The following is a 26,910-nucleotide window of genomic DNA, read 5'->3' on the forward strand; positions in this document are numbered from 1 at the left end:
ATCAGCTCTTCTCCCCAGCCAGGCCAGGTGTCTCAAGCTGAGAATGGGTCCAGTGGGTCTGAGCCCTGCTCACACCAAGAAGAGGGGAAAACCAAACATGGGATAAGCCCTCTCCACAGGAAGCCCAGCAGGGTCCTGGCATCACCTCACACTCTCCCTGCACCAGCACCACAGAGGTTTTGAGGTGCCAAGGAGGGGCAGTGACCATGACAAACGCCATGGCATATGTTCATGTGCCAGACCTGGGGATGACTCTGTGAGCTTAAGCCACATCGTTTCCCTCCCCACTGATGACAGCTGGGAGAGGCCAGACGATGAGCAGATTCCAGCTCCCTTGCTGGATCCACACCCAGAGAAGCCCAGGGAGCTTGAACACTAATTTATTGAGCTTCCGAGGCTACATAAAAAGCTTATTCCTGCATGGCTACACTATTAAAATCAGAGATACTGCTGACCGTGCGTTTGTCCAGCAAAGAGAGTCCCGAGAGCTCGAAATCCCGGCCGGCACGTTAACAGGATGCAATGCTCGGGGTTCCTCCTACTGGAAAGCGCAGCTGGAGCTCGGGAGAAAAACGCTCGTTGTGAAAGAGTGACCCCAACCGTCGCGATGGAAGGAAACGTCTGCTGGAGAGCTCAGCTGGGAACCTCTGCTGAGAAACTCTGCTGCCGCTCAGCCCTGCGACGCCAGACGGCGAGAGCCGAAATCTGCAGGGCAAAGTGTGAAACCACTGCGGGGAGACACGAGACAGGAACAAAAGTTACAGGGTATCGCAGGGAACTCAGCTCCGTGTCCTTCTCCAGCAGCAGTTCTTGGGGGGGGAGAGGGGGGAGTGAAGGAGGCTCGTGAGAACCTGGTTTGGCATTAAAACACTGGAAAATACATTTGAGTCCCCAAGATCCAGGTGTTAGGAGGTGGGATTTAAATGCATCGAGCTCTCTGTTTTCACTGCCAGCAGCACTGAGACATGGTGCTGTTCCTGGCATCCTCTTCCCGGGACCAGGAACCCTCCCAGTCCATGGAGGTTACCTGTGCCCCTGTAAGACCACAGGAAGATCATGCAGGAGTTGATATAAAACAGAGGAAAATGCAGTGACTAGTGGGAATGTAGGGGACAGAGGATCAAGTTACTATTTTTTCAACATCACCAATAGAAATTTCTACATAATAACTCTGTCTGCATCTTGCCTTTGCCTCCCCACTCTGTTGCTACTCCTTTTGGGTTCAAAGCAATCCCAGACTCCTGTCCCAAACAAACCACAATCCCCACATGCAGCCCCACTGCAAGAGACTGAGCTGGAAATGCAAGGAGCAAACAGCTGGAAGATGGTGCCTGAGCTAAATACCCCATAAAAGCCCCACAGGGCCGTTGGTGAAAGCGGGCCAAGTAAGGCTGCACTCGGGGACAAGGACAGTGCACTGCTGTGCTCACATTCCCGTGGCTCTTCTGGCAGGATGATGGCCCCAGCAAGTCTTGGGAGAGATCTGGAGGACAAGGAACTCCAAAACATAGCCCTTTTGGATCAACTGAAAGGAAAACTTGGCAAATAGTTTTAAAAATGCTTCAAAAAAAATGCTGTCAGAGCTAAAAGTGACACTTTAATAATTCCCTAGCTCTCAGAGGTTTCAGTGTTCCAAGGAAGCTCCTCACTCAATAAAAAGGAAGAAAATGCTAAAAGGCACATGAGGCATTTCAGCTGGTCCGTATAACCTGCCCCCAGGCTTCCCTCAGCACCTGGAGACGGGGGGTACAGTGGGGCAGTGATGGCTGGGGAGGGAATGGGGTGAAGGGAGTGCTGGGCACCCACACTTTGGTGAGGGGCACTTGGGGGGCGATGGCAGGAACATGGTGTCACTTGGCGAGGGGCCACGTGCCTGAGTTGGTGGCACATGTACCCCGTGTACCCTGCACACCCCGTGTACCCCGCACCGCATGTACCCTGCGTAACCCACGTCCCCCAGCCCCTCGCGGCGTTCCAGAGGAGCAGAGGCAGCGTGCCGGGGCGAGGCGCTTGGCTCTCACGGAGGCTCAGCCTCCTGTCCTCGGGCCGGTTCCCATGACCCGCTGCACTTCCTGTGGCTGGATGGCTCCGGGACGTGGTGGCGGAAGCGCTGCGATCCCGGTGGAAGGAGAGGCCAAGAGCCAGCCCAGCCTGGGAACAGCCTCCGTGCGGAGTTCCCCACGGCCGTGACACCCAGGGTGGGATCTGCTCGCGGCCAGGAACTGCTGTGCCTCCTCCAACAGGTCTGTGGATGTCTCAGGAGAGCAGCTTCCGGGACACTCGGTCCCGAGGGATTTCAGCTCCGTGTCCAGCACAAGTCTGTGCCCCGAGCAGAGCTGTTACACAACAGTTTGTAAAACGACCAGGGTTGGCTCCAGCCAAAAACCACATCCCCTGAGAGGGGCACTCTGTCAGTGCTGCCAGCCTTGCACTGGTTCCCATCCCTTCTTCCAGAGCTGTGCAGGAGGAGGCAGGAAGCAGGGGGGCTTCCTGGTCAGGGTCACCCCTTGCACACTGGGCACCAGAGCTCTCAGGTACGTTCCACACCATTCATCACACACACACCGAGGCAGAGCTATTCAAAACCTCAAATCCAAAGGATCCAAGTGCCAGCCTCTCTTCGAGAGGCTTCACAAGTCCCCTCCTCAGGACATCCTACCAGCTACTATGGTCTTCAGTGAGGTTTCCAACACGTGTAGCATCTTTATCCATGCCCCAAACCCATAGGTGAGATCCAACATCATATACACCCAGCTTCTGGTGCTGAATTTTGGAATGCCCTCCATGCAGGCGGCTCAGGAAGCTTTTTATCAGTGTTGCAGAGCACTACAGATGGCAGCTCATAGATCCCTGACTCTGTTGTTTGATGGGCATGTTCTCAAGTTTCTTCTTGCAAATCATTTAGACCTTCCCTGAGCTTGAGATCACTTGAAGCCTGTAACTAGAGCCCAAGGAACAGGAGACTCCCCCTGCACATAATGACAACAGTGTTCCAGACCAGCATGTTTGGGTATCCTGAAGGAGAGAGGTCTCTGGAAATCTGTTTAGCCATAGGGTCTTGAAGACAAAGGCATTTAGTTTCCCAGGGACTCCTCTTGGTGGGTGAAGCACCAGGACGAATCCAGCTGGAATCACCTGCAACACAAAGGTGTTTCTGTTCCAAAAGGAGGCCCTTTTCCTGTCCCCCCCTTGCTTCTTTCCTCTCTCCATTCTTTGTACAAAGCTGTGTTCAAATAACACTTCCTATATTCTATAGATTTGAAACAGGAAAGGATTGTAAGTTTATATCAAAGGAAGGAATTTAGCATATTGTAAATAATGCATCATTTGGAAAACTATCTGTTAGATCACAAAGTACAAATTCAAGGAGACAAGCACCTACATACAAAGACATTAATGATAAAACTACCCAGAGGACAATTTTAACAGTATTTGGATAATATAAAGGAGCAACCTAAGGGTTAGCAGCGCCCTGGCTTATGGTGAACATGCTGCAGCTGCTGACAAGAGCCAGGAGCCGCGTGTGGGCTCCCAGGCCACAGCAGGGCAGGCAGCTCTGCGGAAAAATTTTCTTCCATCAGCCTTTTGCCTCTGTTCACAAATGATCTGGAGGGTGAACATCCAGCCAGCCTCTGCAGGGAGCCCCCAGCAATTTCACTGAGCCTGCAAATTCCTGCAGGGCCGCGAAAACTGGAACTTTATGAATCCGGCTGCACCGGAACAGAAACGCACCCAGCAGACGCCTCACACGCCCAGAGAACCACGGGAGAGAAGAATCCAAGCACACAGGTTTGGGGTTTTTGCAGCCAGTGCATCCTCAAGCCCCCTTGGCAAACTCCATGTGACATGGAAGGGGACAGAATCAGGATGAGGTTCTAGAAATATGTGGATCCTAGACCTGGACTGAAGACTCACTGGAGTGATCCAGTGCAGTGAAACAGGCCCAGACACATTATCATGGGAGGGTAGAATTGAGAAAAACAAAATTATTAAAGCAAAAGGAGGGAGGTGTTTTGCCTGGACAGGTCCTCAAGCTTCTCAGCTCTTTGTTTCCAACAGCTGCACCGCCAGCACAGGAGGTGTCAGCAGACAAGAGCTCAGCAGCCGGGGGCGAATCCTTGGCCCAAACCACTGGTGCTGCTGTGCAGCATCCCTGAGACTGGTCACGAGCCCCTTTGGAGGACGGGACCAACCCCCTGGTGTTGGACCCATAAGACCTACTCCTAGGCTCAGTCTGCTTAAAGCTGTGATGTGAAAATGAGGGGAGAGCCAGACTTACAAGGGGAGAGCCAGGCTTACGGTGCTGCTGGTGTCACCTCTCCAGGGCAGAGCTTTGGGACAGCACTTTAAGGACTTCAGATTTTCAGATTTGGGACTTCCAAGATTTCCTATTTTATGGTACAGCCCTAGGTTAAGACAAATGACACAAAACAAGCTCCTCCAAGACAGTTCTGAGTTCTTGCCATGTGAAATTTTTAAGAAGCCTTGCTCAGGTACCACAAAATGTTCTGGGAAGATGCAACACTTTAATTTTCCAACGGCCCTTGCAGTGTGCAGTCACTCGTGGTCTTAACAACGCAGCTCCAAGAGGCCTTTTGGATTTTTGGCTGGAGTAGCAGTGGCTCCCAACATCACCGACACACCACTCAGCCTTTTCCACAAGCCATCTCCATTCATAGGAGCATATCCCAAAGCACCAAAACCAGACAGCAAACCAGCTTCTGCCAAGTCCCGCTGTGCAGAGGCAGCACACAGGCCCCATTCTGGTTAAGTTCAGGCAGCTCCATCAGAAACACTCCCAGCTCCATCCATCCCACCTTCCCACAGCACCTACAAGGAGCCAAGATAAGACCTATTTTTCTCCAGGGATAAGCAGTGGAGCTGCTGTTCCCAGCTCACACGTGGGTAACTGCAGAGAAGTGAACAACGCCTGGTATGGAATGAACAGGGAGCAGGGATGTGCCAGGAAAGATGAGCTCATTGTAAAAATAATTGAAAGAGCTTTTAAAAAAAACAATAGAAAGCCCTGGCTGCATTCAGATGTGCAAAATCCAGCAGCAAGGCAACTCCCCACCACCTGAGGCCTTTCCTGTATGCTCCTTTTCACCAATTTGTCCTTGATTTTTCCCCTTTTTGTCTCTGTGCCACCCGCCACTGCTGCACTGAGTACCCTGGAGTGTGTCCTACTCGACGAGCAGCCAAGGAAAAGAGCTCGGGGCACAGAGCAGCAGGGATGACGCAGAGGAGCTACAGGCAGTGGAAGGGAATCACACAAGTATTACTTTTGGCTGAGGAAGAGGTGACCTCTGGAGTGAACCCTGGCTCCTGCAGGTGCTCCTTGCTGCCAGCTCGGCTGACACAGGCCGGACCTGAGAGCCACATGCCTCAAACTCACACCTACACGTTCCCAGGAAAGCTGTAGGCCATGGATTACTTTTTCCATCTCACCCTATTCCATCACACCCCATTCCTTGGTTCTGTTGTGCCAGATCACCATGGGTGGAGGGATTGCCTTGGCCTTTCCGGAGCAACTCATCCCAACACTGGTGCTTGGAGGGACAGCCAGGGACTCTCCCTGGCATGTTTTCTGCAGTGGCAGATCCCAGCAGAGCCCTCTCCAAAGGTGTTGGCACTGGCACACAGCACCCTCTCCAGGAGCACGGAGCTCATCAGTAACACGAGTCCATGACAGACCCTCTCATGCTGGGCCACCACATCACATCACCAGCTCATCCCCCTGACACCATCTAGCTCCTCAGCCCATCCAACACCCCCAGATTCGTGCCACAGGGGAACACCTTCCCTTGGTGCCGACACACATCCCACTGGCATAAGGAGGGGCGACACTTCCTCATGGCACAGCAGAGGGAATTCATCCCTTGCCATGATTTCTATGTTCTGCCCATTCCCTGGTTCCGGGCCTTGGAACACGCCGGTTATCACAGCGTTCTGAAACAAGACGTTCCCTGACCTGCTTTTCCCTCATCACTAATTCACACCGAGCAGGTTTCAGCTCAGCTCATGCATGAACTCCACGCTGGCACCGCTTAATGGCTAAAGAACGAATTCTGACAAAGCTCATTAAAAAAGCAAGCCACTGATGTCAGCAACATGCCTTCAATCTGACCCCCAGCTCCAGGCAGGTCTGCCAAGGAATCAACTCATCCTGTTGGAAATATAAAGGGAGAGCAGAAAACTATTGCCATGGCCTGGAAGGAACCTCGTTTGTTGTTACAGATGTGAAGCAGATCAAAGACACGGGTGAGTGACACCAACCAATTCAACTGCTCAAACAATTAAAATCCACCTTGGAGATGGGCACTCAAGACACAGTTCCAGCCGCACAGATGGGCCAGCTTTAGGGAATTTATCCACAGCTCACCTCAAAACACTGGGAGCCAAAATCCCAGGAAAACTCCTGGTACTGCTGAGGCTATAACAGACACAGACATGTCAGCACAGGAAGACAGAGCTGGCAGCAGGGCTGGAAGGACTGAGGTATGAAAACAAAATTCCTTGGCAGTGTTCATTTTTGTTTTTCCCTTAGGAAAACAAGATCCTCACGTCAAAAAAAAAAAAAAAAAAAAAAAAAGAGCAGTCACAGAAGGGGGATGAAAAGGTGCTGACGAAAACATAATTCCATCCCTGGATACATGTCCAGCCCTAGAAAGTTCTGAATGACACATTTCTAATGATGTTTTTAAATAACTACAGGGTATTAATTACATTTAAAGCTACCAACCCTTTTCCCTCTTTGTCTGGAAACCTCTGGAAGTGTTTTCCATTAGGCAACACTTCTAAGCACAGCCAGCTATGCAGCGCTGCTGCAGGTACCGAGGAACTGCGTCAGCAATACATGGTACCCACCACACACCCCCCAACCTCCACTCCCTTAAGGAGGGCACAGCCGAGGGACAAGTGTGTGGTAATCCCTGGGGAACAGGCACAGAGAAGGGCTGCATCCCGCCGCTTCCCTGGTACAACCCCCCCTGCAGAGCTGTAGTTTCCCTTATCTGAGCGACCGCATCATGGCGAGGTCAGCGAGAGCCCCTGTGACTGTACGGCCACGGAGCTGTCGAGCAGGTGGACCCGCTCCAGGAGCTTCCTCACTAACAAGGAGATCCAGGACTGCAGCCAAAGAAGAGCACGGAGTGAATGTTGGAGGGACAGCCCATCCCACAGGGACCCCACTTGCCTCCATGGCCCTGAATACCTGGGCAGTGTCTCTGCTGTCAGCCCCATGCGCAGCAAGGCTGTGACTGAGCGATCAACTTCCCGTCACCTTAGCCTTGCCTCTCTCCCTCCCACCTAAGAGCTTCCATCCCAACATCAGGCAGTTCTGAGAGGCTGGAGCCACCTGCCCAGCCTCAGCCCACAAGTGTCACCAGCTCCAGGATCCACGTGTCACCAGCTCCAGGCACAGAGGAGCTCTGGGTCTCCATTCCCCAGCTGGGGAAAAACCTATCAGTTCTCTCCGTAGTTTGTCCCGATGGACAGTATTTTTAAGAGCTACATAGTCCACAATTAGCCACAATAATTAATGAGGATAATTAAGGAGATGCTCAACTAGTGTTTGCAAGCCTCTAAAACAGAGAGGTTGCAGATGTCTTGTGTTCCGCATCTAGAATTTGGGATAATCGATCCCAAAACCTGGCAAAGCTATTCAGAGGTGTGCGTTCTCCATCAGACTGGCTGCACCAAAAAGAAACTGTCCAAAAATGTGGCACAACAGCATTTCTCACTGCCAAAGTCCTGGGTAGGGCAGTAAAACCAAAGGAGAATCCCCAGCACAGGTGGGAACGAAGCCGTGCAGGGCCTTGTAGGGCAGGGAAAGGGAGAGTCAGGAGTGCTGTGGGCAGTGCTGCCACTGCCAGTACCAATGGAGAGGACAGGCAGGACCTCAGAGTCCAAGTGAGGTGGGTTTTTCTCTGTGAAATACTTGCCTGCCCAGGGGCTGGGGGGCTCAGGAGCAGCACGGAACTGCCACAGTCCAGCCGTGCCCAGAATATCCCACAGCAGCTTCGTGCAGGGAATGGCCTCGCATGGCCAAGAAAGGCAAAAAAAGGAGCCCACTGGCCTCTGCTAGCAGCAGCACCACATGAACAGTGACACCACAGCCCAGCTGTCAGGCCCAGCCTCGTGTGACGGCTCTGCCACCCCAAAACTGCGGTGTAAGGGCACATCTTGATTCTGGAACCCCAGGCAGGGCAGGAACGATGAGCCCATTGTTCCCAGCAGGATTCTCCGTGTTCCCTCCTCCGTGCCTGGGGGACATTGAGGCACAGAGCAAGTGACATGATGGGCTTGGCACCCAGACAGGGGCTACCAGCGATGCCCCTGTGGCTTCCAGCCCCAGGGCTACCAGGACACCTCTCAGAGCACCCACCACCCACCCCAAAAGGGGCTCATGGGCACAGACACCCAAACCAGCAGCACCTCAGCAAAGTGTTTGAGAGCCATGAGCAGCACCAGAGACCTCGTGCTTCGCACACTCTCCTCCTCAGCACAGATGGGGACACAGAGTGACACGCAATAAAAAACACAAACCCTTCCCGGGGGGATACAAAAATAATACCACGAACATTCCAGCTTCCCGAACAACAATCGCCTGAGAAGCCGGCACTGTGGGAAAGTCTCAGCTTGCTTTTCCTGGGCATTATAAATAGAACCACGGCTGCAAGCAGGGCTGGAAATGTGAAGGAAGGGGGGAAAAGCCATTTAATGGGCTCTGTTTGAACTCAGGTCCTGGCTGGTGTCCAGCTCTCTGCAGAACAGCTGGTCCCTTCCTGCCGAGTGAAGGGCAGCGCTGGGAACCGGGAAGCCCAGGCCCAGGGCTGCCTGTGGGATCCCAGGGTCCGTGAACCCACCAGGGCATTGCACCCCAGGCTGCTGCAGGTGCCACTCAGGAGCTCTGGCATGGGGCAGGGCTGAGGTTGCCCGGGTGGGTCAGTGTGAGGTTCTCCAGGACTTCAGCCCTCAGGGCTGGCATCCACAGGGTCTCCCAGAGCTTCTCTTCCAAAGAGCTTCCCGATCCCTGACCCTATGTGAAGGCTCAGCACCCACCAAGCCCTGCAGGACTGAACCTCACAGTTTCCTCACTCTGCCTGGTTCTCCAGGAGCCTCACCTTTGGCTGTGTGACTGCTGCTGCCCTTCCCTTATGGATACACTGCTCACCAAGAGTCCCTGCAGAGCCCTGCCATGGGCAGCTCCATATCATGTTATCCATGTATTCATTCCTTACTCCAGCTCCTACTCATCCAGATTATGAGCTTTTGGCATCCCAGGTCACATTTAAGCACCAGCCCCATACTTTAAGCAGGATATAGAATGGAATGGGTTGGGCTGGAAGAGACCTTAAAGCTTATCTCATTCCAACCCCCTGCCATGAGCAGGGACATCTTCCACTAGACCAGGTTGCTCCAAGGCCCGTCCAGCCTGGTCTTGAACATCTCCTGGGACGGGGCAGCCACACTTCTGTGGGCAACCTGGGCCAGGGCTCACCACCCTCACAGGGAAGGATCTCCCTGCCCAATCTCTCACCTCAGCGCCAATGGCTTGTTCCGTGTGGCACCACCAACACTCGGCTGTTCATTCCTCGGCCCTGATGCTCCCAAACCTCTTCTCCCATAACCTCGGCTCCAGTTCCCACCCGGGGCCTTGTCACTTCCCACAGCCCAGGCGGTCGGCCCTGCTCCCACCCCTGGGTTTGCTGCCAGCCCCGGGGCCTAGGGACTACGTGAGACCTGCCCCACGGGGGGGGCTGAGGGAGCCGAGATGCTGAAGGGAGAACCGTGTCCCTGAGGAGAACCGGGATTCTGAGGGGAGAATCTGGAGCCTCGGGCGCGCGCCCCTCGCCCCCTCAGGAGACGCGCGAGGTGCGCGAGGTGCGCGAGATGCGCGCGCGGGGGGCGGTGACGTCACTGGCGGGTGGGCGTGGCCGGGGCGCGCGCCTTTGTTTGGGGCGGTGGGTTTCCAGGCTGCCCGCGCGCCGCGGGGCGGGGCGAGGGGCGGGGCCGGGCGCGCGGCGCGGGAGGGCGGGGCCGGGCGCGTGACGCGGGGGGCGTGTCGGCGCGCGGGCCCGCGGGGTCAGTCGGAGCGCGGAGCGGAGCGGGGCAGCAGCCGGGCACCAGCGCGACCAGCCGAGCCGCAGCCGGACCGGAGCCGAGCCCAGGATGATAAACACCCAGGACAGGTGCGCGGCGCCTGTCCTATCGCCCCGCAGCGCGGCGGCGGCGGGCGGGCCTGGGGCGCGGGCAGGCGCTGAGGCGGTGGGGAGGCCGCGGGACGGCGGGGAGGCCGCTCCGCCTTTACGCGATCAAAATCCCCACTGAGGCGTCGCTTCCCCGTGAAGGAGCCCCCCGGGGGTGGGTCTGGGCTCACCGCGGCCTGAGCACCTCTCGCCGACCGGTCCTGGCGCTCCCTCCCCGCACCCCCCGCACCTCTTCCTGCCTGCGGGAAGGTGGCTTTTTCCAGGCAGGTTGGGGATCAGCAGGCACCAACTTGCAGGATCTGTGTATTTTTCTCAGCTGACCGATTTTATCTCGTGTGTCTGTTCCTTGTTTAGAGTCCCCAGAGTGTCATTTCCTGCGCCTCTGTCGCCGATAAGAGCCCAGAGGATGCGCACGGAGCAGCCCCGGTTCTTGGCTGCTGCCTTTGTGGGAGATGCTTGACCTGTGCTGTGGTCATCAGATGGTTATTTGCAATTTGCTCCTCAAATCCTGGATATGTGTCTTGCAATAATAATATATTGCTATTATTGTGCGCCAAGTGCAGCTGCATCTCCATAGCCTGTTTTGGAAAGGGGCAGAAAGGAAAACAAACAAAAGAACGTCATTTCTCCAGTGTCAGGGGAGCTCTTTGGATCCTTCCTTCTGGTCTTAAGTGTTCAAAACAATTAAAACCCCTAAAACACAGGAAAGTGTGCGGATTTCAGCCCCCGAGGTGCTGGTCCCGGCTGGCTCCGCGTGCGAGGGTCGCTAAGGAGTTCCCAAGTTGCTGAGGTCTCCTTTGCGCTTCCCAGGGACAGGGCACGGGGTTGGGATCGCTGGGAGCTTAGGGAGTTAAAATTACACCCGCGGGATGAGAGTGTAACGCCGGCTTCCAGCTCCCCTTTCGGGCAGGGCTCAGCTGAGCCACTTTTGCTGAGGAGTTTCTCCAGGGAAAGGTCTTAATCTCAACCAAGCTGTGGGAAAGCTTCTTCAAGGAGGAGAGAGGTCAGAAGGGAGCACAAGCCTAATTTTTAAGCTACAAACAGGCCTGAGGGAGCAGGGTTGCAGTGGGCTGTTGGTGCACGGATGCATGGAGGGATCAGACGTTTTGGGAGTTTGCGTGAACTTTTTCCCAGGAGCTGGAGAAAGCAAAATCTCTTTTAGTCTGTGCCCCAAATACACCCTGAGGGTGCTGCTCTCGGGACCCTAATTTTGGAAAGGGATAATGGTGATGTGCAGGGATCCTAATTTTGGAGGGACAGTGGTGGTGTGCAGGTCTGGGCAGTGCCACAGGCAGGGCTCGGTGGCTGAAGGGGGCTTGTGTTTTGACTTCTGCATGTGTCAGAGGAAGCGAAACTGGGAAGTGTCTTGAGCTGCTTTGCATGAAAACTACTGCCTCTCTGTTTGATTTTTTTTTTTTCCCACAACTCCACTTCATTATCCAGCTTCTCCATGCCTTGGCCACAAGTTGGAGAGAGCTATCAATAGTACATTGTTGGCTGGGGGGTGAGGGAGGAGGGAAGGGAATAACAAAGCTGCCAACAGCTTTCTGGGGGTGGGGAAGGTACAAAGTGCTTTGTCATCCTCTCCACAGCTACTACTACTGAACACACACTGGCCCATTGATAGCCCCGGGCACACCGGGGGAGCACAAAACACCCGGCTTCTCTGGCTTCCACTTCGAACATCTTGTGGTGTATTTAAATAGCCGGTTCTCCAAGAGGTCCCTGCTCTAAGCCATGGCACATGGGAACCCTACGCCAGAGCCCAGCCTAGCGAACCTGGAGGAAGAAACAAGTGGAGGAAGAATATTTGTGTTTCCTGTAGAAAGATGGTTTTGGTAGGAGGTGGGAAGCCGAGATCCTTGGGGGATTCTGCCTGTGTTGTAACTGCGTTTGTGAGTTTTGTTTTTGGCATTCAGAAATGCCAGGTTTTAGTAGCTGCTTTGCAGCCTGCACAGGCAGGTTACAAGGCCAGGTTGGACAGGGCTTGTAACCTTGTTGCTCCTTGTTGGACAGGAGCAAACTGGTCCGGTGGAAGGTGTCCATGGTAGGGGCTGGAACTGGACATGCTTTAAGGTCTCTCCCAGCCTGAGCCAGTCTGTGATGGCCAGCGGTTCAGGTGGTTCTGACAGTGCAGCTCCATACTTGGTGTTTGGATATTTAAGCCTGTCTGCCTCGTGGAGAGGGATTAGAGTGGAAAAACACTGTATTGGGAACAGCTCAAGTGAGAAGTTTCAGGACAGACAGTGAGTTGTCAGTACAGCTGCAGAGTTTATCCACTTTAGCCTCGTTCCTGGCCCTGTGCTCATGAAAACCCTCCCTCACCCCTTTGTTTTGGTGCTGCTTCTACAGCTTTGCTCTGGTGTGTTCCATAATGTTCCACTGGGGAAGGATTGGTTTCCCTGCATGGCTTTTGCAGACTGTGTTAGAGGAACACTGAGCCTCCACACAGAGCTTTTGTGGTGCTGGAGAGGAAGCAAAGCTGCAGAAAGTAAATTAGTTTGCTTTCATGAGCTTCCTAAAAGCCAGAGCAGGTATTAAAGGTTGTGTCCAAAGTGAGCATGGAAGACCACGCGTAGGACTTCCAAACAAACTTGGAAATTGGAAGGGAAATGTGTTTTCTTGCTTGTAAAAGTAGATCTCTGGGGTGAACTTACAGTTTTTAGGGTTGGGGTGAGGGACACTTGTCTGATGCTTCACGTGCCTGTGAACACGTTGCCGCGGATGTTGTGGAGCGCGTTGAAGGTGTCTGAAGAACCAGCCCTTTCGCTCCTCCTCGGTTTGAAAACATGAAACTTAAACCTCCTCCTCCTGGGCCCTGTTGATCTATTTGTAGATATTTGTCTCTAGAAAATGCATGCTCATCTGATCATGCATTCCCAGCCATCTGCTCCTGGCAGCCTTCCAGGCCTCTCTGATTAGCATGAGGTTGCTCAGCACTCTCTCCGGGTTCCTGGCTCCAGCCCCTCCTCCATTCCTAACAAAACACTCGAGTTCTGGTGCCACTGGGGCAGTGGGTGGTTTTGATGTCGACATCTGGGTGCTGTGGAGGAGCAGGGATACGAGTGATTTGGGGTTTTGAGGAGCTAGAGCCTCCAAAACATGATCCCTGCTAATGTAACCTAGTGTTCTCTCTCTCTTTTTCTTGCAGTAGTATTTTACCTTTGAGTAACTGTCCCCAGCTGCAGTGCTGCAGGCACATCGTTCCAGGGCCTCTGTGGTGCTCCTGATGCCCCTCACCCACTGTCGAAGATCCCCGGTGGGCGAGGGGGTAGCAGGGATCCTTCTCTTTCGGCTCTGATATATAAGGTGAGAAAGATTTTACGTCTAAGTAATGACCTGTACCCGTGTTGCAACTGTGTTTGGTTCCTTTTGCAGTCCGATGGGAATAAATGCAAAGAATTCCAAGGTAATAAGTGGGAGAACAGGTAATTTTTCAGCGACTGAGCTGCAGGCAGGGCTCTCCTGCTTAAATATCACCTGTTTATTAAGAAAGGAGAGCCCATTGTGCAGCAGATCATTCAGCAGCCCTGCTCCCAGGGGCCTGTTGCAGCTATTGTCAACAGAGCCTGCATTATCAAAACATGAAAGGACTCCTGAAAATGTCTGGCAGAAGGAGGAAGCGGGCAGCAGAAAGGTGAAACAACGAGGGAAGGGTTGATAAGCTCCTTTCTGTGCCCCGGTCTGGAAGGTGAAGCTGTCGGGACCTGGGAGCTGCCTGAACCCAGGTACAGGTGGGAAAGGCAGCCACCCACCTCCCAGCCTGGGGTGTTTCTAGAATATGTGCAAGGGCAGGGCAAGATCAGGAAGGTTCGTGTCTGCAGACTTGCAGGAGCACGTGGCTCTGTGCAGTTCTCTCATTTTTCATCCCTCTTTGTTCCGTGGGACCTTTCCTTCTGAATGAGATCTGGCTGCTCCTTCCTGTAGAATAATTGGCACTTGTGCGACTTTGGCTCACATCTGTCTCTGTTTCTGGGACAAGGGCTGCTTTTCCACATGCCAGGGATGAGGCAGCCTAAAATTATGCTCACCTTGCAAATTTGGCTGTTGAGCCAGGGGTGTTGTCATAGGTGTGAGACTTGATTTGTAATTACCCCGTGGGTGGCACACAGACGTTACATGATGAAAAGATACAGACCCTTCTGGGCCACAGCTCCCAGAACCTCCTCTTGGAATTCATGAGAGAATGCCAGACCTCACAGCTGCTTTCAGAGTTTCCTTTGGTGAATTTTTAACACGTTCCTCACCTCTGAGCCTCTAGTGACAACGTGCTATCAGCTGAATGCTCGAGGTGAATTGTCACAGATGTTAGAGGGGTGTGTACTCCAGAGAAGCAGCACAAGAGGCTCCTTGTTACAGAAAGAAGGTACAAAAATAGCTTCAAGAGGGCTCAGGACAAGTAATGAATCCTGTCTAGGTGAGAAACAGGAGACCCTGCAGGTGAAACTCCTGCCACCCAGCTTTGCCAAGCCTCGTGTACACCACCAGGCAAGGCCCAGAGGCAGAAAATGGGCTCAGTGTGGAGGGGGAGCTGGTGGAAAGAATCACAGTTCTGAGTTTTCAGTACAGCCATGAACTTGCAGAGATTTTGGCAGTGGTGTGTAGGCACGGGGGATGTCATCCTGATAGCTGCATCCCAGAAATATGGATGGAATTCTTCCTGACTTTATTGCTTGACAAGACTAGCAGAATCTGTCAGAAAATCAGCCCCTTCTGTAACATAGAATCATGGAATTGTTGGGGTTGGAAAAGCCCTCTAAGGTAAAGTCCAACTGCTCTCCAGCACTGCGAAGGCCGCCCACTACACCATGTCCCCAGGTGCCACATCCACATGGCTGTTAAATCCCTCCAGGGATGGGGACTCCACCACTGCCCTGGGCAGCCTGTTCAATACTTGACAACCCTTTCAGTGAAGAAATTTTCCCTAATATCCAACCTAAACCTCCCCTGGTGCAACTTCAACCTGTTTCCTCTTGTCCTGTCTCCTTCCCTGGGAGCAGAGCTTGACCCCCACCTGGCTCCGCCCTCCTGTCAGGGAGTTGTAGAGAGCAAGAAGGTCCCCCCTGACCCTCCTTTTCTCCAGGCTGAGCCTCCCCCAGCTCCCTCAACTGCTCCTGGTGCTCCATACCCTTCCCCAGCTTTATTCCCTTCTCTGGACATGCTGCAACCCCTCAGTGTGTCTTGGAATGAGGGGCCCCAGGTGTATCAGACCTCAGGTGGGGGTTACAGGGGTTCTCTCTACCCCCTTGGTTGCCCAAGTCTGGCAGTGCTGTAGTTACAGCAACCTGAGCTTTTCAACCAACAGCCTGACCATCAGAATGACCTGGAAAGGCATCTGGATCCAAAAGCTTAAGTCCTTTTTCCAATTGTATCAGCTGTTGCAGTCCAAGGGATGACCTTTCCGAAGGAGCTGCCTCCTCCAGCACACACAGCACTCAGATACAGCAGCGCTATGGATTAAACAGCTGGGGCTCCCTATAGGTGTTGGTATTTTTGCGTTAGGAGACTTAAATCTCAGCCCTCCATCCAAGGAGCTTTGCTGGAGCTGGGAATGCCACAGCAACATCCAGGATGTGCCCTGGCTGGCAGACTTGGCAGGAGGCTGCAGGTGCAGCACATGCCAGCAGCCGGAGCTTCTGTGGCTCTCTACAGTCGCTTGGCCAGCGTGGATCATAACATCCTTTCTCCTGACCCTGCCAACACGTCGGGGCCTCCCCCCCGTCCTTCCCAGGACATCCGAGGAGCGGAGCTGGGCTGGAAAACTTTGTGCTCAGGGAATTGGAACCAAGTAGAAGCTGGTCCTTGTGGCTTTGCTTCGCTGAAACGGAGCCGAGGGCTGGAGAGCTGGTTTTGGGCAGCAGTTTGTAAGAGAGAGTCTGCTGGGGTTTTTTTGCCCACAGTAACATGGCAGGGGGATTTTGTGGGGGGATTTTTCCAGGGTGAACTAAAACTGAGCGCTTGTTGTGTAGACAGGATTTTGCTTTGAGCAGCTTCCAAAGAATTTTGGGCTACTGCTACTTCAGAGGAACAGCTTCTCTTCCCCAGCATCTCTGTTTGGATGCCTAGAAATAGACTGTCAGCTGCCTGAGCTGTGTAAACATAATTCCCACTGAACCGGGGGAACTGGTTCTGTTAATCCCTGTGGTTGTGCTGCCTTTGGTTCCTGGGTTGTCACGGGGGGGTTCAGGGAACAACTTTGCTGGGTTTGGAGCACAGGGCAGAACTGGTGACAAGGAAGTTCCAAACCAAATGGCTCGGAACACTTTTCCCCTCCTATGGTAGTGCTCCTGCCAGTCTTCCCACCCAAAGGCACACCTCTCCCTCCAACATGTCAATCCCAGCCCTCTTTCCTCAACTTCCTCACCCTGGTTTTGGTTTTGTGAGTATGAGAAAAGCAGCATCTGTGAGCTTTTTCTGGAGAGAAGCCTCTTTTCTGGAACAGAGATGCTTTCTGCACGCTAACAACTGTAAAAGGCTCCTATAAATTCAGTGCTGAGGGATATGCACATAATCCCCTTGGATTTGTTTTTTTTAAATATGTCTGTAGTGCAGGGCTCAGCCCTGACTCGCTCTGCAGCAGCCTGACCTCACTGGAGCAGCTGTGGGTGCGTTTCTTGGTGCATTTGACTTAAAACTAGTGAGCTCAGCCACGCAGACTTCTTTCAAACTCCATGAATAAACTTATTTCCTACAGGATATTTATTCTGGTAAAGTGTAAACTTGTTTTTCAGATCAGCTTTGTGGGCTTTAAACGAAGGGCAGCTTCCTCTGCTCTGCTCACTGAGGCCAAGCAGCTCCCGATTTGCAGTGGGGTTACTTTGTCCACCAGCATTAAGGTCCTCAGTGGCCTCTTTGTCACAACAGTCAAACCAAGGGGCAGCTATTTTAAGACACGAGGTAATAGGAATTAAAGCACTGGGACAGCAGCTTGAGGAGGCAGGAAGGGCTTGTGAGGAGCTGTTGAATTAATCACCCTGTTAAATTAAAATACTTGGAGGCTGGACGGCTGCTCCCCCAATGACTGAAGTGGAGGAAACCACTGCCCAGCCCACCTGTCGAGAAGGGAGGGACACATGGCTTTCCCAGGCATTCCCGTGACTCGGGAGCAGAGCACACATGACCCTGGATATCTGCTTTACTTATGCCCTTCAGAGCTGTGCAGGTGACTGGGAATGTAAGGGAACAGGGATGCAGGAGCTGTCACCAACACACGGGACAGTTCAGCTTCCCCTGCAGTGACAGCGTTAACTCAGGTCTTTGCTGTTTCACTGGAGCTCTTAGCAGTGAAACATGGAAATCATTACGGGGCAAGCCAGCTGCCTGCCGGAATTGTCTGGAGGAATGGTGTTTTAACCATGGGATTGTTTTCTAGGAACTGCCAAACTGGATCTGAGATCCGCATGCTTGGCATTCTTGCTGGGGCAGGGCTGGAGAGGGACATGTGCCTTTGTGGTCTATGGAGACGACCTTCTCACCAGCCTCAGATCTGCTCTGGGATCTCCCTGCACTGTGTGTTTTCCTCTCTTACACCAGGAGGCAAACCATGGGTTGGAACATCTGGGAAAGCAATTTGTGGTCATCCCTGGAACAGAAGGGCTGTGTTGGGGATGGGGGAGGCACTGGTTTGGACTGGTCAGGCTGTGACAGCAGAAGCTCTGCCATTGTATTGGGTCCAGTTGTGTTCTTTGAAGGACAGTTCATGAACCATCACTACCGTTGGCTAGAAATCACTCTGAGGGCTGAGAACTGCAAGATGTGTCCCTGAGCCAGTGAAAGGGGAAGGGAAAAGCATAATCTTCTTCTCAGTAAAACCCTTACGCCATTTATTTGCATTTGCTCTCTGCAGTTGTCCCCTGGCTGTTCAGTACTTGACAATTTTGTTTTCCCAGGACGAGAAGATCACTGTTAGCCAAGATGTCCCAGTGCACGAAGGGAAGCCTCACATTGTCCACTTCCAGTACAAGGTCACAGAGGTGAAGACCTCCTCCTGGGATGCAGTGCTCTCAAACCAGAGCCTCTTTGTGGAAATCCCTGATGGATTATTAGCTGATGGAAGCAAAGAAGGGTAAGTTCAGGATCCCAGGGCTGCAGCCATGGCTCCCGGGGAGGGTGGGGCAGGGCAGGGCTTTGCTTACATAGGTGATTGTGGACTCCCCATCCCTTAAAGTGTCCAAAGCCTGTTTGGATGGGGCTTGGAGCAACCAGGTCTTGTGGAAGGTGTCCCTGGTATCACTGGCAGGGGATGGTATGAGATGAGCTTTAAAGGTCCCCTCTAACCCAAACCATGCTGGGATTCCATGCTGTGGGTACAGGGAGAATGAGCTGAGCAATAGCAGCTCCATTCCTGGGTTGTGTGTCTGAAGCACATCCTGCTCCCATGCCTGCAGAGAACTGTCCTGTTAGGCCTTCATGGATATATTTTGATACTTCAGATGAGTTACCATTTTTTGAGTCCCAACACTAATGAAAAACAAGCAATAAATGAGCAGATGAATCTTTGCATACTTAGGTATGGAAAGCCAACAAGCCTTTCTCTGATATTTTACTATTTTTTCATTTTATTCATTATATTTTTATTTTTATCTTGGCCGCTTGACAAGTCTTATCCTGGCAGGTTTTCCTCTTTTTCAGGAAAAAAACCCCCTCCATCCTATGGATGCTCTCCTCATTAGTAGGTGGATCTGCTCTTGGAGCGCTGCCGCGCTGGCGCTGGGCTCTGCCAGGAGCTCTGATTTTTCTCTTGGCAGAATCCAGTCGTGTTTTGTCCAGACAGCTCAGCTCTGGGAAGTTTGTGTAAACGCAGCTTCCAGAGCAGCTCCTTCCTGCCAAGTGCTCTGCCAGAGGTCTCCGCTGCAATGGAGCTGTGGCTTTGCTGGATTCCTTTGTGGAGCTCTCAGCTCCTCCTAAATCTCCAAGTAGGCTTCATCCCTAAGAGACGCAGGCTAATTAAGGAAAAACCCCTCACCGGGCACCTTCAGGAAGTGGCAGTGCTGTTGCTGTCTCACACTTGTCTCATTTGACCCCAAGTCCAGATAAATGTTTGTGTAATTTCTCCGGTTGGCCCGTAAATCTCTCGGCTCTCCGGGGAGCGGGTCCTTCTGAGAGGGGATTTATTTGCCAGTGTCATTGTGACTTAAAGCACAGTTTTGTCAGGTTATTTTTAGCTGGGTGAAACAGCCGAGGAGAGGCCATAATTAAAGTAGTTCATTAACATATTAACAGAACCCTTGCAAATTTAATCCCCCCGTGCTGACTGCTGGTTAATGAGATGTGGAGTGAAGGCCTGTTTGTCACCGCTCTGGCAGCGCCAGTGGTTACAAGTGACAGCGGTGGCTCCATGTGCCACCCCGGGGGCTCGCAGAGGGGTTAATGCAGCGCCGCTTCCATCAAGAGGTGGCAGAAATAATCCAACTGGAAAGGCAGGAAGCGAGGATTCAGGGTGCAGCAGCTGTGCCATCCAGTCCATGCACTCAGGAAACAGCTTTGCCTGTGCACACGCTCCTCCAGGGATGGTTTGTTCTCCTTCTCTGCCTGCCAGGAGCTCATTTCTGAATGTTTTTCCTTCCCAAAAAGCACAGAATTCCCACATCCCCCTGGTGTGCGTTGCCAGTGGAGGGGGATGCAGCCTGGCCTGGGACCAGCTGTGATATTCTGCTTCCTGCCCACTAAGGCTTCAGTCCCAAAGCACCACGGGTGGGGAGGGTGTTCACGGCTGCCAGGACAGGGACTTGTCGGTTACTCACAGCAAGGACAACTCTTGGATCTGCAGGGCAGGAAGGCCATTGTTTCAGCACCCATTGTTCACTGGAAGGGGGCTGTAAACAGTCTTTGTGCCTGAAAACATCCAGTTGATAATTTGATAACACACAGAGGCTTCCTCAGGACAGAACTTCCTAGAGCTGATATCCTTTTGTCTTCCCCCTCCTTGGCAGGTTGTCAGCACTGCTGGAGTTTGCTGAAGAAAAAATGAAAGTCAACTACGTCTTCATCTGCTTCAGAAAAAGCAGAGAAGATCGAGGTGAGGACTGGCCCCTGGGCTTGGGTTTGTCCCGACAGCGCACATAGTGCTGCTGGAGCTGTACAGAAACCTGGGAATTCCAGGGCAAGACCCATGGGACCCTTCCTGTTGCAGAGGTCGTTACATGTGAAATTCTCACGGAAATAGTTTCTTGTGGAGGAAATAAGCCCTTTTTGGAGGGTAAGGGTGAGGGAGTGTTTTGGTTTCTCCAGCAGGTCTGCTGGACAGCAACATCACAGGTGGCCCAGGGAAGCTGTGGCTGCCCCATCCCTGGAGGTGTCCAAGGCCAGGATGGATGGGGCTTGGAGCAACCTGGTCTAGTGGAAGGTGTCCCTGCCCATGGCAGGGGCTGGGACTGGATGAGCTTTAAGGTCCTTCCAACCCAAACCCTTCTGTGATTCCATGCTAAGACCTTCTTTTATGCCTTGCCATTAAATACTCTGGTGCAGAAAGCTGCTCCTGAATGACTTGGGAGGCTTTTCTCATCCAGAATCAGTTAATATTCCCCTTTTAGTAAGCAGTGAAGTCTGTTTGGCACCAGGCTGCAGTGATGTGGAAGGTGAAACCAGGGAGGAGTTATTAGGTGGGAAACAAGCACTTCCAGATTAGTGTCCTGTAGTTCAGCTGCTTTTTAAAGATCTCCTGGCACTTTTGCCCTTCCCAGATTTACAGGTAATCCTGGCCCTGGCTGGAAACTCTTACAGCTCCGGGGGCTTTAGGATCTAAAGACAGACGCATTGGGTGAGGAATTAAAGCAGGGGGAGCTGGGGGAGGTACCAGGCTGGGGACATGTCACTTTAAGTCCCACCAGGCACAGGCTGTAACCCAGCAAGTAATTCCAACCCCAGCTCTAATTTTACTCTGCAGCTTCATGAGCTGCACCGACTTCTCCGAAACGAAGGGCGTTAGCAGAGCTAAGCTGAGCTGAGCCCAGGAAGATGTCATCATCCCATATTACCATGCCAAGAATAATTTGCAGATTAAGTCCTGGCTGTTATGTCACCACCAGCGGCAGTTGCGTGGGTGACAGGCTGGGGACAGGGGACAGCCCTTAGCAGGGCTCGTTTGTAGGAGTTGTGGAGCACCCCAGATCCCGAGTGCAGCTGAAATTCAGTGCTGCCTGGAAGATACCTCCAGGAGCTCCTCTGCTTGGCCATTCAGTGCCCTGGAGCTGATCACCCGAGGGGCCTGTAGGAACCAGACGTTGCACTGGAGTGACTGTCACAGGTCACAGGGAAGCCATCACTTCAGTAACAGTCACTGTGTCACAGAACCTTGTCTGGCAGCCCTGAGGTGTGGGGGCTTCTGGGCTGACCCCGCTCGGAATTCCCATGTGTGAATTTCCAGGGCTGCTCCCAAGCTGTGCAGAGCTGTCTGGAGTTTGCACTGAGCTCCAGGACCTCCTCATGGAGACAGCAAGTGTCTGCCTACCTCCTAAGCAGGTTCCTGCTTGCTGCTGTCTGTCCTGCTTTAGGGCCCAGAGAAGTGCAGGATAAAACCTATGGGATGGCCACGTGTGTCCTGGGAAAGCAGGGATGTGCGCCTGGTGCAGGTAGATGACCAACTGCCACTGTTTGTCAGAGGAAGGAAGAAACATGGACAAAGCTGCACAGCTCAAATCCCTTTCACTTGGATGAGCACAGGAAAAGACAAAACCTCCCGCTGGAAAGGGCTGTCACCTTAACATAGTTCCTCTCTGTCCAGGAAGCATTCCCAGAGGGTGTTCAATGCTCTTGGATATTCATGGCTCGAGGGCGAGGCAGGTAAAGAGGATCATTCCCGGTGGTAATGAGTCTCCTTCTCTTTGGTAGCTCCACTCCTGAAGACATTCAGCTTCTTGGGCTTTGAGATCGTGCGGCCTGGTCACCCCGCAGTCCCGTCGCGGCCGGACGTGATGTTCATGGTGTACCCCCTGGATCAGAGCTCCTCCTCCGACGAAGAGTAGCTGCAGTGGGGACCCAACATGCTGTGGAAGGGAGAGAGGGTTCCACCTCCTTTCTTGAGGAAAGGAAAACCAAGTTTCTGTTGGACTGCAAGCGCATTTCTCATTGTTAGATTGGGCTGTGTATCCCCAGAGTTGACTCTCATTGAAACGTGTTGCCTAGAGAACTATCTATCACACATGTAATCATCACTAGGAAAAGGAAGATGTTTATGAACTGGCATAGAAGCTCTTCCCGTGCAGCTGCGTGGTGTGGGAGCCCCGGGGCCTGGGCCCTGCTTGGGGTGCAGCACCACCCCCGGGACTCCACCGGACCCACGGCGGTGCCTCTCACCTGCCCGGTGCGTGCTCAGCTGGGAGACAACGCTTTCATTTCCCACTCAAGACTTAAAGCAAATGGCCTGGTTTGGTGTGGGGCACGTGCAGGAGACGCTCGAGTTTATCCTTTAACACTACATTAAACCCCCCATGCGTCTCTGCTCCAATGCTGGTTTAACTGGTCTAACTTTTTTTCCCTTTTTTTTTTTTCTTTTGAAACTTCTTGCTCTTCCAGCTTTTGTTTTATGCAGTCTTAACCCTGTTCCATGTTCCCACTGCGCTATCACGGCGTTCAATAAAAGGGGCATTCAGATGAACTTCACACACCTGGGGCTGCTTATTTGGGACAAACAGTTTCCTGACGTGCACCATGATGGTTGGGATGGTCCAAAGAGCCAGAAAAAGCTCCTGCCTTTACCCTCCACCCAGGATGGGTACAGAGCAGCCCTGGGCCCTCTCCTCTACTCCACCTTCCCAAAGGCATGAGCTCAAGCCTTGAGATGCTGCTAAAGGCTATATCCAAACCAAAGGGTTGTGTGGGGGCAGGAAGTGGGATGGTCTCCCCATCCAGCGGCTTTCCCAGGATTGGGCCATGGTGCTGGCAGTAGGTTACATCCCTGCCCTGTCTAATGCTGGAGAGGTAGTGCTCTGTCCCTGTGCCATGGGAGCTCTATCCTGGCTGGCTCTGACAGGCCCCAGGGAAGGGGGATGTGTCACCTGTGTCCTGGGAGCCCATGCCCTCAGCTCTTCCAGCATGTGGGATTGTCCCTGTCTGCTCTCACATTCCATAACCACCATGGTCAGTGTTTCATCAGGGGGGGAGTGAGGTAGGGCTGGGATATGAGTGTGTGTGAATAAATAATCTTAAACTTTGTGTCTCTTTTGCCCTCCTTCCCATCCCATGAAACCAAGGGGCCAGTGGCTCTGCTCCCTCCTCAGACCCTAAATCAGTTTAGAATCAGAGCTGGGCTGTGCCGATGGACCCCTGACAGAGGAGACCTGTGGACTGGGTGTTCCCTGGCTGAAGCAGCACCGAGTGCTGCTTCTGGCTTTTGAAGGGCCCAGTTTTATCCCTTCTTACAGCTGGAGCTGCCCCTGCTCCTGCCCCTGCATGTGCCAGGGCCCTGCTGCCACCACATGGTGCTCCCCTTGGGCACATCCTGAAGGTGATGGGAACCACTTTGCTCCTTTACTAGTCAAGTGCAAGATCCTGGTTCATGGGAGCTGGAGTGAGGCTGATCTGAGCTCCTTAATGAGCTGTAGTGACAAGGGTGTGCCACTGCATGGTTCGGCTCTGACAATTCCAAATTCTCCCCTGCCCTGCCTCCAGCACAGGCAGGCAGATGTGGAGGTCTCAGATCACTGGTGTCTTCAGAAACACCCTAAAGAAAATGTGGAAGGTGCCTCTGCTGCCCCTGGGTGCTGCTTCTTGCACGGATCAGCTCCATGGTGGAGCTGGAAGAGCCAAGCCCTGCCCCGTGGCACCCCCCCGCTTGCCCAGTGCCTTTCCGGGGGCAGTGGTGGAGGGCAGGACCTTGGTGCCCAGGGGTTCAAGCCTGGGGGGTTCTGCCCCAAATTATCCCCTCTGAGTTCAGCTGCAGCACCCCCAGGAGCTGTGAGTGCCAGGGCAGAGTGGAGGGGTTGGATGCAGGGGCACAGGGATGCAGCCTCAGATGAATGAGGCTGCTTGAGCCCTCTCACATGCCGCAGAGATGGGGTAACCCCCTCTCCCACCCCCAAAAATCACTAGCCACAGCTTTTGGGGGATAAAGGACCAGACTTGGGGGGAGCAGGAAGAAAAAGCCACCCTCACAGGTTTGTGATTGTCTCTTAAAAAGATTTATTCTCCCTCCTTGCCCAAATGTACAAAGGCAAGAAGAGTACAGTTTGTATATATATATATTTATATATATATATATATAAAAAAACAAGGAACTCGGTAATAATGTACACTTTACAGAAGGGCAGAGTCAGGAAGACTGAAATGAAACCCAACACAGCAACGCCAATGGAAACAAGAGCTATAAACACCAACGGTCCGACGCCCTGGCCAGGGGCCGGGCAGTGGGGACCCCCCCAGTGCGGGGGCCGGGTGAGGCCCCACGGGCAACAACTGACCCAGAGAACCCAGATACGTCAAACCTCAAACCTATTCTGCATAAACGGTTGTTTCATTTAACACCTAAAGGGAGACTCAAGTGGGACCCAACTGGGAAGGTGGGGAGCAGCCCCCTGACACCCTTCGACTGCCAACAAAGCCTGTGGCACCCCCCAAGCCCCCCCTGCCCCGACGCCCTCCTCTGTGCCCCTGGAGCCGCTGGTGGGCCCCGGCCGTGCTGGGAACCAGGCTGTGCCGGACCGGCCGAGGCTGGAGGTAGGAGCAGCCAGTGGGACACTCCTCCACGGGTGTGTTGTGGGGCTCCCTCAAGCACCCCGACCCCTCCAGTCCCCAGCCCCGTGGCTGCGTGTGGCTCTGGAAGGGGCGCGGGGCGGGTGGAGCCGCCGCTGGGCACAGCCCACCCCGTCCCTGCGGAGCGTGCTGGGGCACACAGCCCCGCCTCCTTCCAAAGACAAGGAAGAGTGGGAGAAAAATGAGTCTTAACAAGAGCAGGCTGGGGCCACCGCGCTGCCAGCACCCGAACCAGGGCCGAGAGAGCCAGAGCCTCCTTTCCAGCTGGGTACAGTGGGATGGGGGAGAAATGGGGAAAGAAAACAAAACCCAAAACAACAGCTTTCAAACAATTGCTTTTTACAGTATGTACAGAGCCCGGCGGGCAGAGCATCCCCGTACAGCGGCCCTCGGGGCCGGGTGCGACATGGACACACACACACGACCGAGACCCACGGCCCCCATGTCCCCCCAGCCGGGCAGCAGGAGAGGGGGCAGAGCTGGGGCGGCCCAGCCGCTGCGGGGCCGAGGTAGAGCATCGGCCCAGGGAGAGCTGCTCTGGGGCTGGGGGCAGAGGACCAGAAAGCCCCTGTCCTCGGTGCTGGGGAACAGCCGGGAGCAGGGACCGGCTTCCTCCAGGGCCTGGTGCCCCCAGCCCCGGCACGAGGCCAGAGCAGGGACCAGCACAGCCCCACGTGCCTCTGGTAGAACCTAAGTGTGCTTGTTCTTCGCTGCGCCCTGCCCACGGCCTGGGGGAGCCGCCCTAAAAGCAAAAGGTGGATAAAAAGGGGAGCTACAGCCACCCCCCAGCAGGATATGCTGCCCCAGGGTTCAGGGAGCATTTGCCAGGATAGGGGGGCAGAGGAAAGGCTGGGGGTGTTGCCGAGTTACAGCTCAGAAACCAATTCGAAAGTGACGGGTGGGAGCTTCAGGCAGGTCTGGACTGTGCACGGCACGGGGTACCCCAGCAGCCCCAGGTGGGGTGACAGGCACAGCCCCCGACTCTGTGCCCCACTTGCCCCCAGCCCCATGGAGCCCTGGCCCTCCGGGGCAGTGGCTGCTTCACTGGGGCAAAGAGTTCCCCCAGCTCCCTAGCCCTGCTCCAGCCATTGGCCACACCAGTGGCTCCTGCCCATGGACACAGAGCAGCGGGTGCTGTGGGCTGCAGGACCAGATGAGGGACTGGGAGAGGGAGAGCTTCACATGCAGCACATCCCCGTGCCCCACGGCTCTCTCCGGCCAGGCTGACACCACCTTCAGGCTCAAAACAGCCCCCCCCAAGCCCATTGTGGCTCCATGTGAGCCAGCCCTTCCTTTCCTGAGACCCCACAGCAGGCTCAGCCCCACACTCCGAGCCCCCGCCTGCCCCCAGTCCCATCATGAAGCAGCAGCTCGAAGAGACACGGTGGGGTCCCAAATCCATCAAGAAACCTCAGTGCTTCTGTTTCCTCTTCATATGCACCAGACGGGCAAGACGCCTCCATCCCGAGCACTGGTGCCCAGTAGAATAAATATTTCCGCAGGCACCAGCTCACCCACTCACCAAAGGGGGTGTGGGGGGCAGTCAGTGTGTGTCCGACAGGGGGGAGAAGACAGAGTCTGCCTCGGATCGCGGCAGGAACGTCAAGCAGAACAATTAACACCATTCAACTGATGTCTAAAGGAGTCTCCAGCGCTTCCCCATGTGAGCCAGTCACATGTCTTGTACAGCCCAGGCATCCCGGTGCTTCACGTCCTGCCACAACCCAAGGGCAAGTCAGCTCCCGCGAGCCCCTGGGGCGATGGGCGGACCCTAAACCCTTGAGGGCACCCCCTTCGTGCCCATCCCAGCAGGAGCAGAGCCTTACCGTTCTCACCTCCGGGGAGGTGGGTATAGGGAGGGAGTAGAGCCTTGCTGGCTGGCAACGATGGCTGTAGAGGAGAGACCTGCGGAGGAGAAGCGGCATCAGGATCCAGCAGCCTGGGCCAGGCACCCAGCCAGACCAGGGAACAGCACAAGGGCTCCCACGGCCCAAGGGTGGGTCCAGCTCCC

General features: G+C 54.0%; 2 protein-coding genes and 1 long non-coding RNA gene across 8 annotated transcripts in view; 1 reads left to right on the forward strand and 2 right to left on the reverse strand.

Annotated features, from left to right (window-relative positions):
• Window positions 1-362: 362 nt before the first annotated feature.
• LOC120325018 lies at window positions 363-9,888 on the reverse strand. Its single transcript, XR_005566780.1, has 2 exons — window positions 9,542-9,888; window positions 363-728 (listed from the first exon to the last, which is right to left on the reverse strand). It is a non-coding gene; the product is annotated as an uncharacterized LOC120325018 (long non-coding RNA).
• Window positions 9,889-10,062: 174 nt separating this feature from the next.
• OAZ2 (ornithine decarboxylase antizyme 2) lies at window positions 10,063-22,813 on the forward strand. Its single transcript, XM_027741857.2, is given in 6 exon segments — window positions 10,063-10,193; window positions 13,363-13,438; window positions 13,440-13,520; window positions 18,101-18,276; window positions 20,144-20,229; window positions 22,041-22,813. Coding segments are annotated over 6 exon segments (573 nt in total). The 5' UTR covers window positions 10,063-10,173; the 3' UTR covers window positions 22,175-22,813.
• Window positions 22,814-24,305: 1,492 nt separating this feature from the next.
• ZNF609 (zinc finger protein 609) overlaps window positions 24,306-26,910 on the reverse strand; it is a 64,512-nt gene continuing 61,907 nt past the window's right edge. For 4 of the 6 annotated variants that reach the window (XM_039390076.1, XM_039390079.1, XM_039390078.1 and 1 more), the window contains exon 9: window positions 24,306-26,804. In XM_039390076.1, coding sequence (XP_039246010.1) covers window positions 26,731-26,804 — 74 coding nt within the window. In that variant the 3' untranslated portion in view covers window positions 24,306-26,730. The remainder of the gene's footprint in view (window positions 26,805-26,910) is intronic. The other 2 variants (XM_039390080.1, XM_027741850.2) reach the window with 2 other exon arrangements.

This window comes from Pipra filicauda, unplaced genomic scaffold (genome assembly GCF_003945595.2).
Source record: "Pipra filicauda isolate LSUMZ 115617 unplaced genomic scaffold, ASM394559v2 scaffold7_size6619720_pilon, whole genome shotgun sequence".
Taxonomy (NCBI): domain Eukaryota; kingdom Metazoa; phylum Chordata; class Aves; order Passeriformes; family Pipridae; genus Pipra; species Pipra filicauda.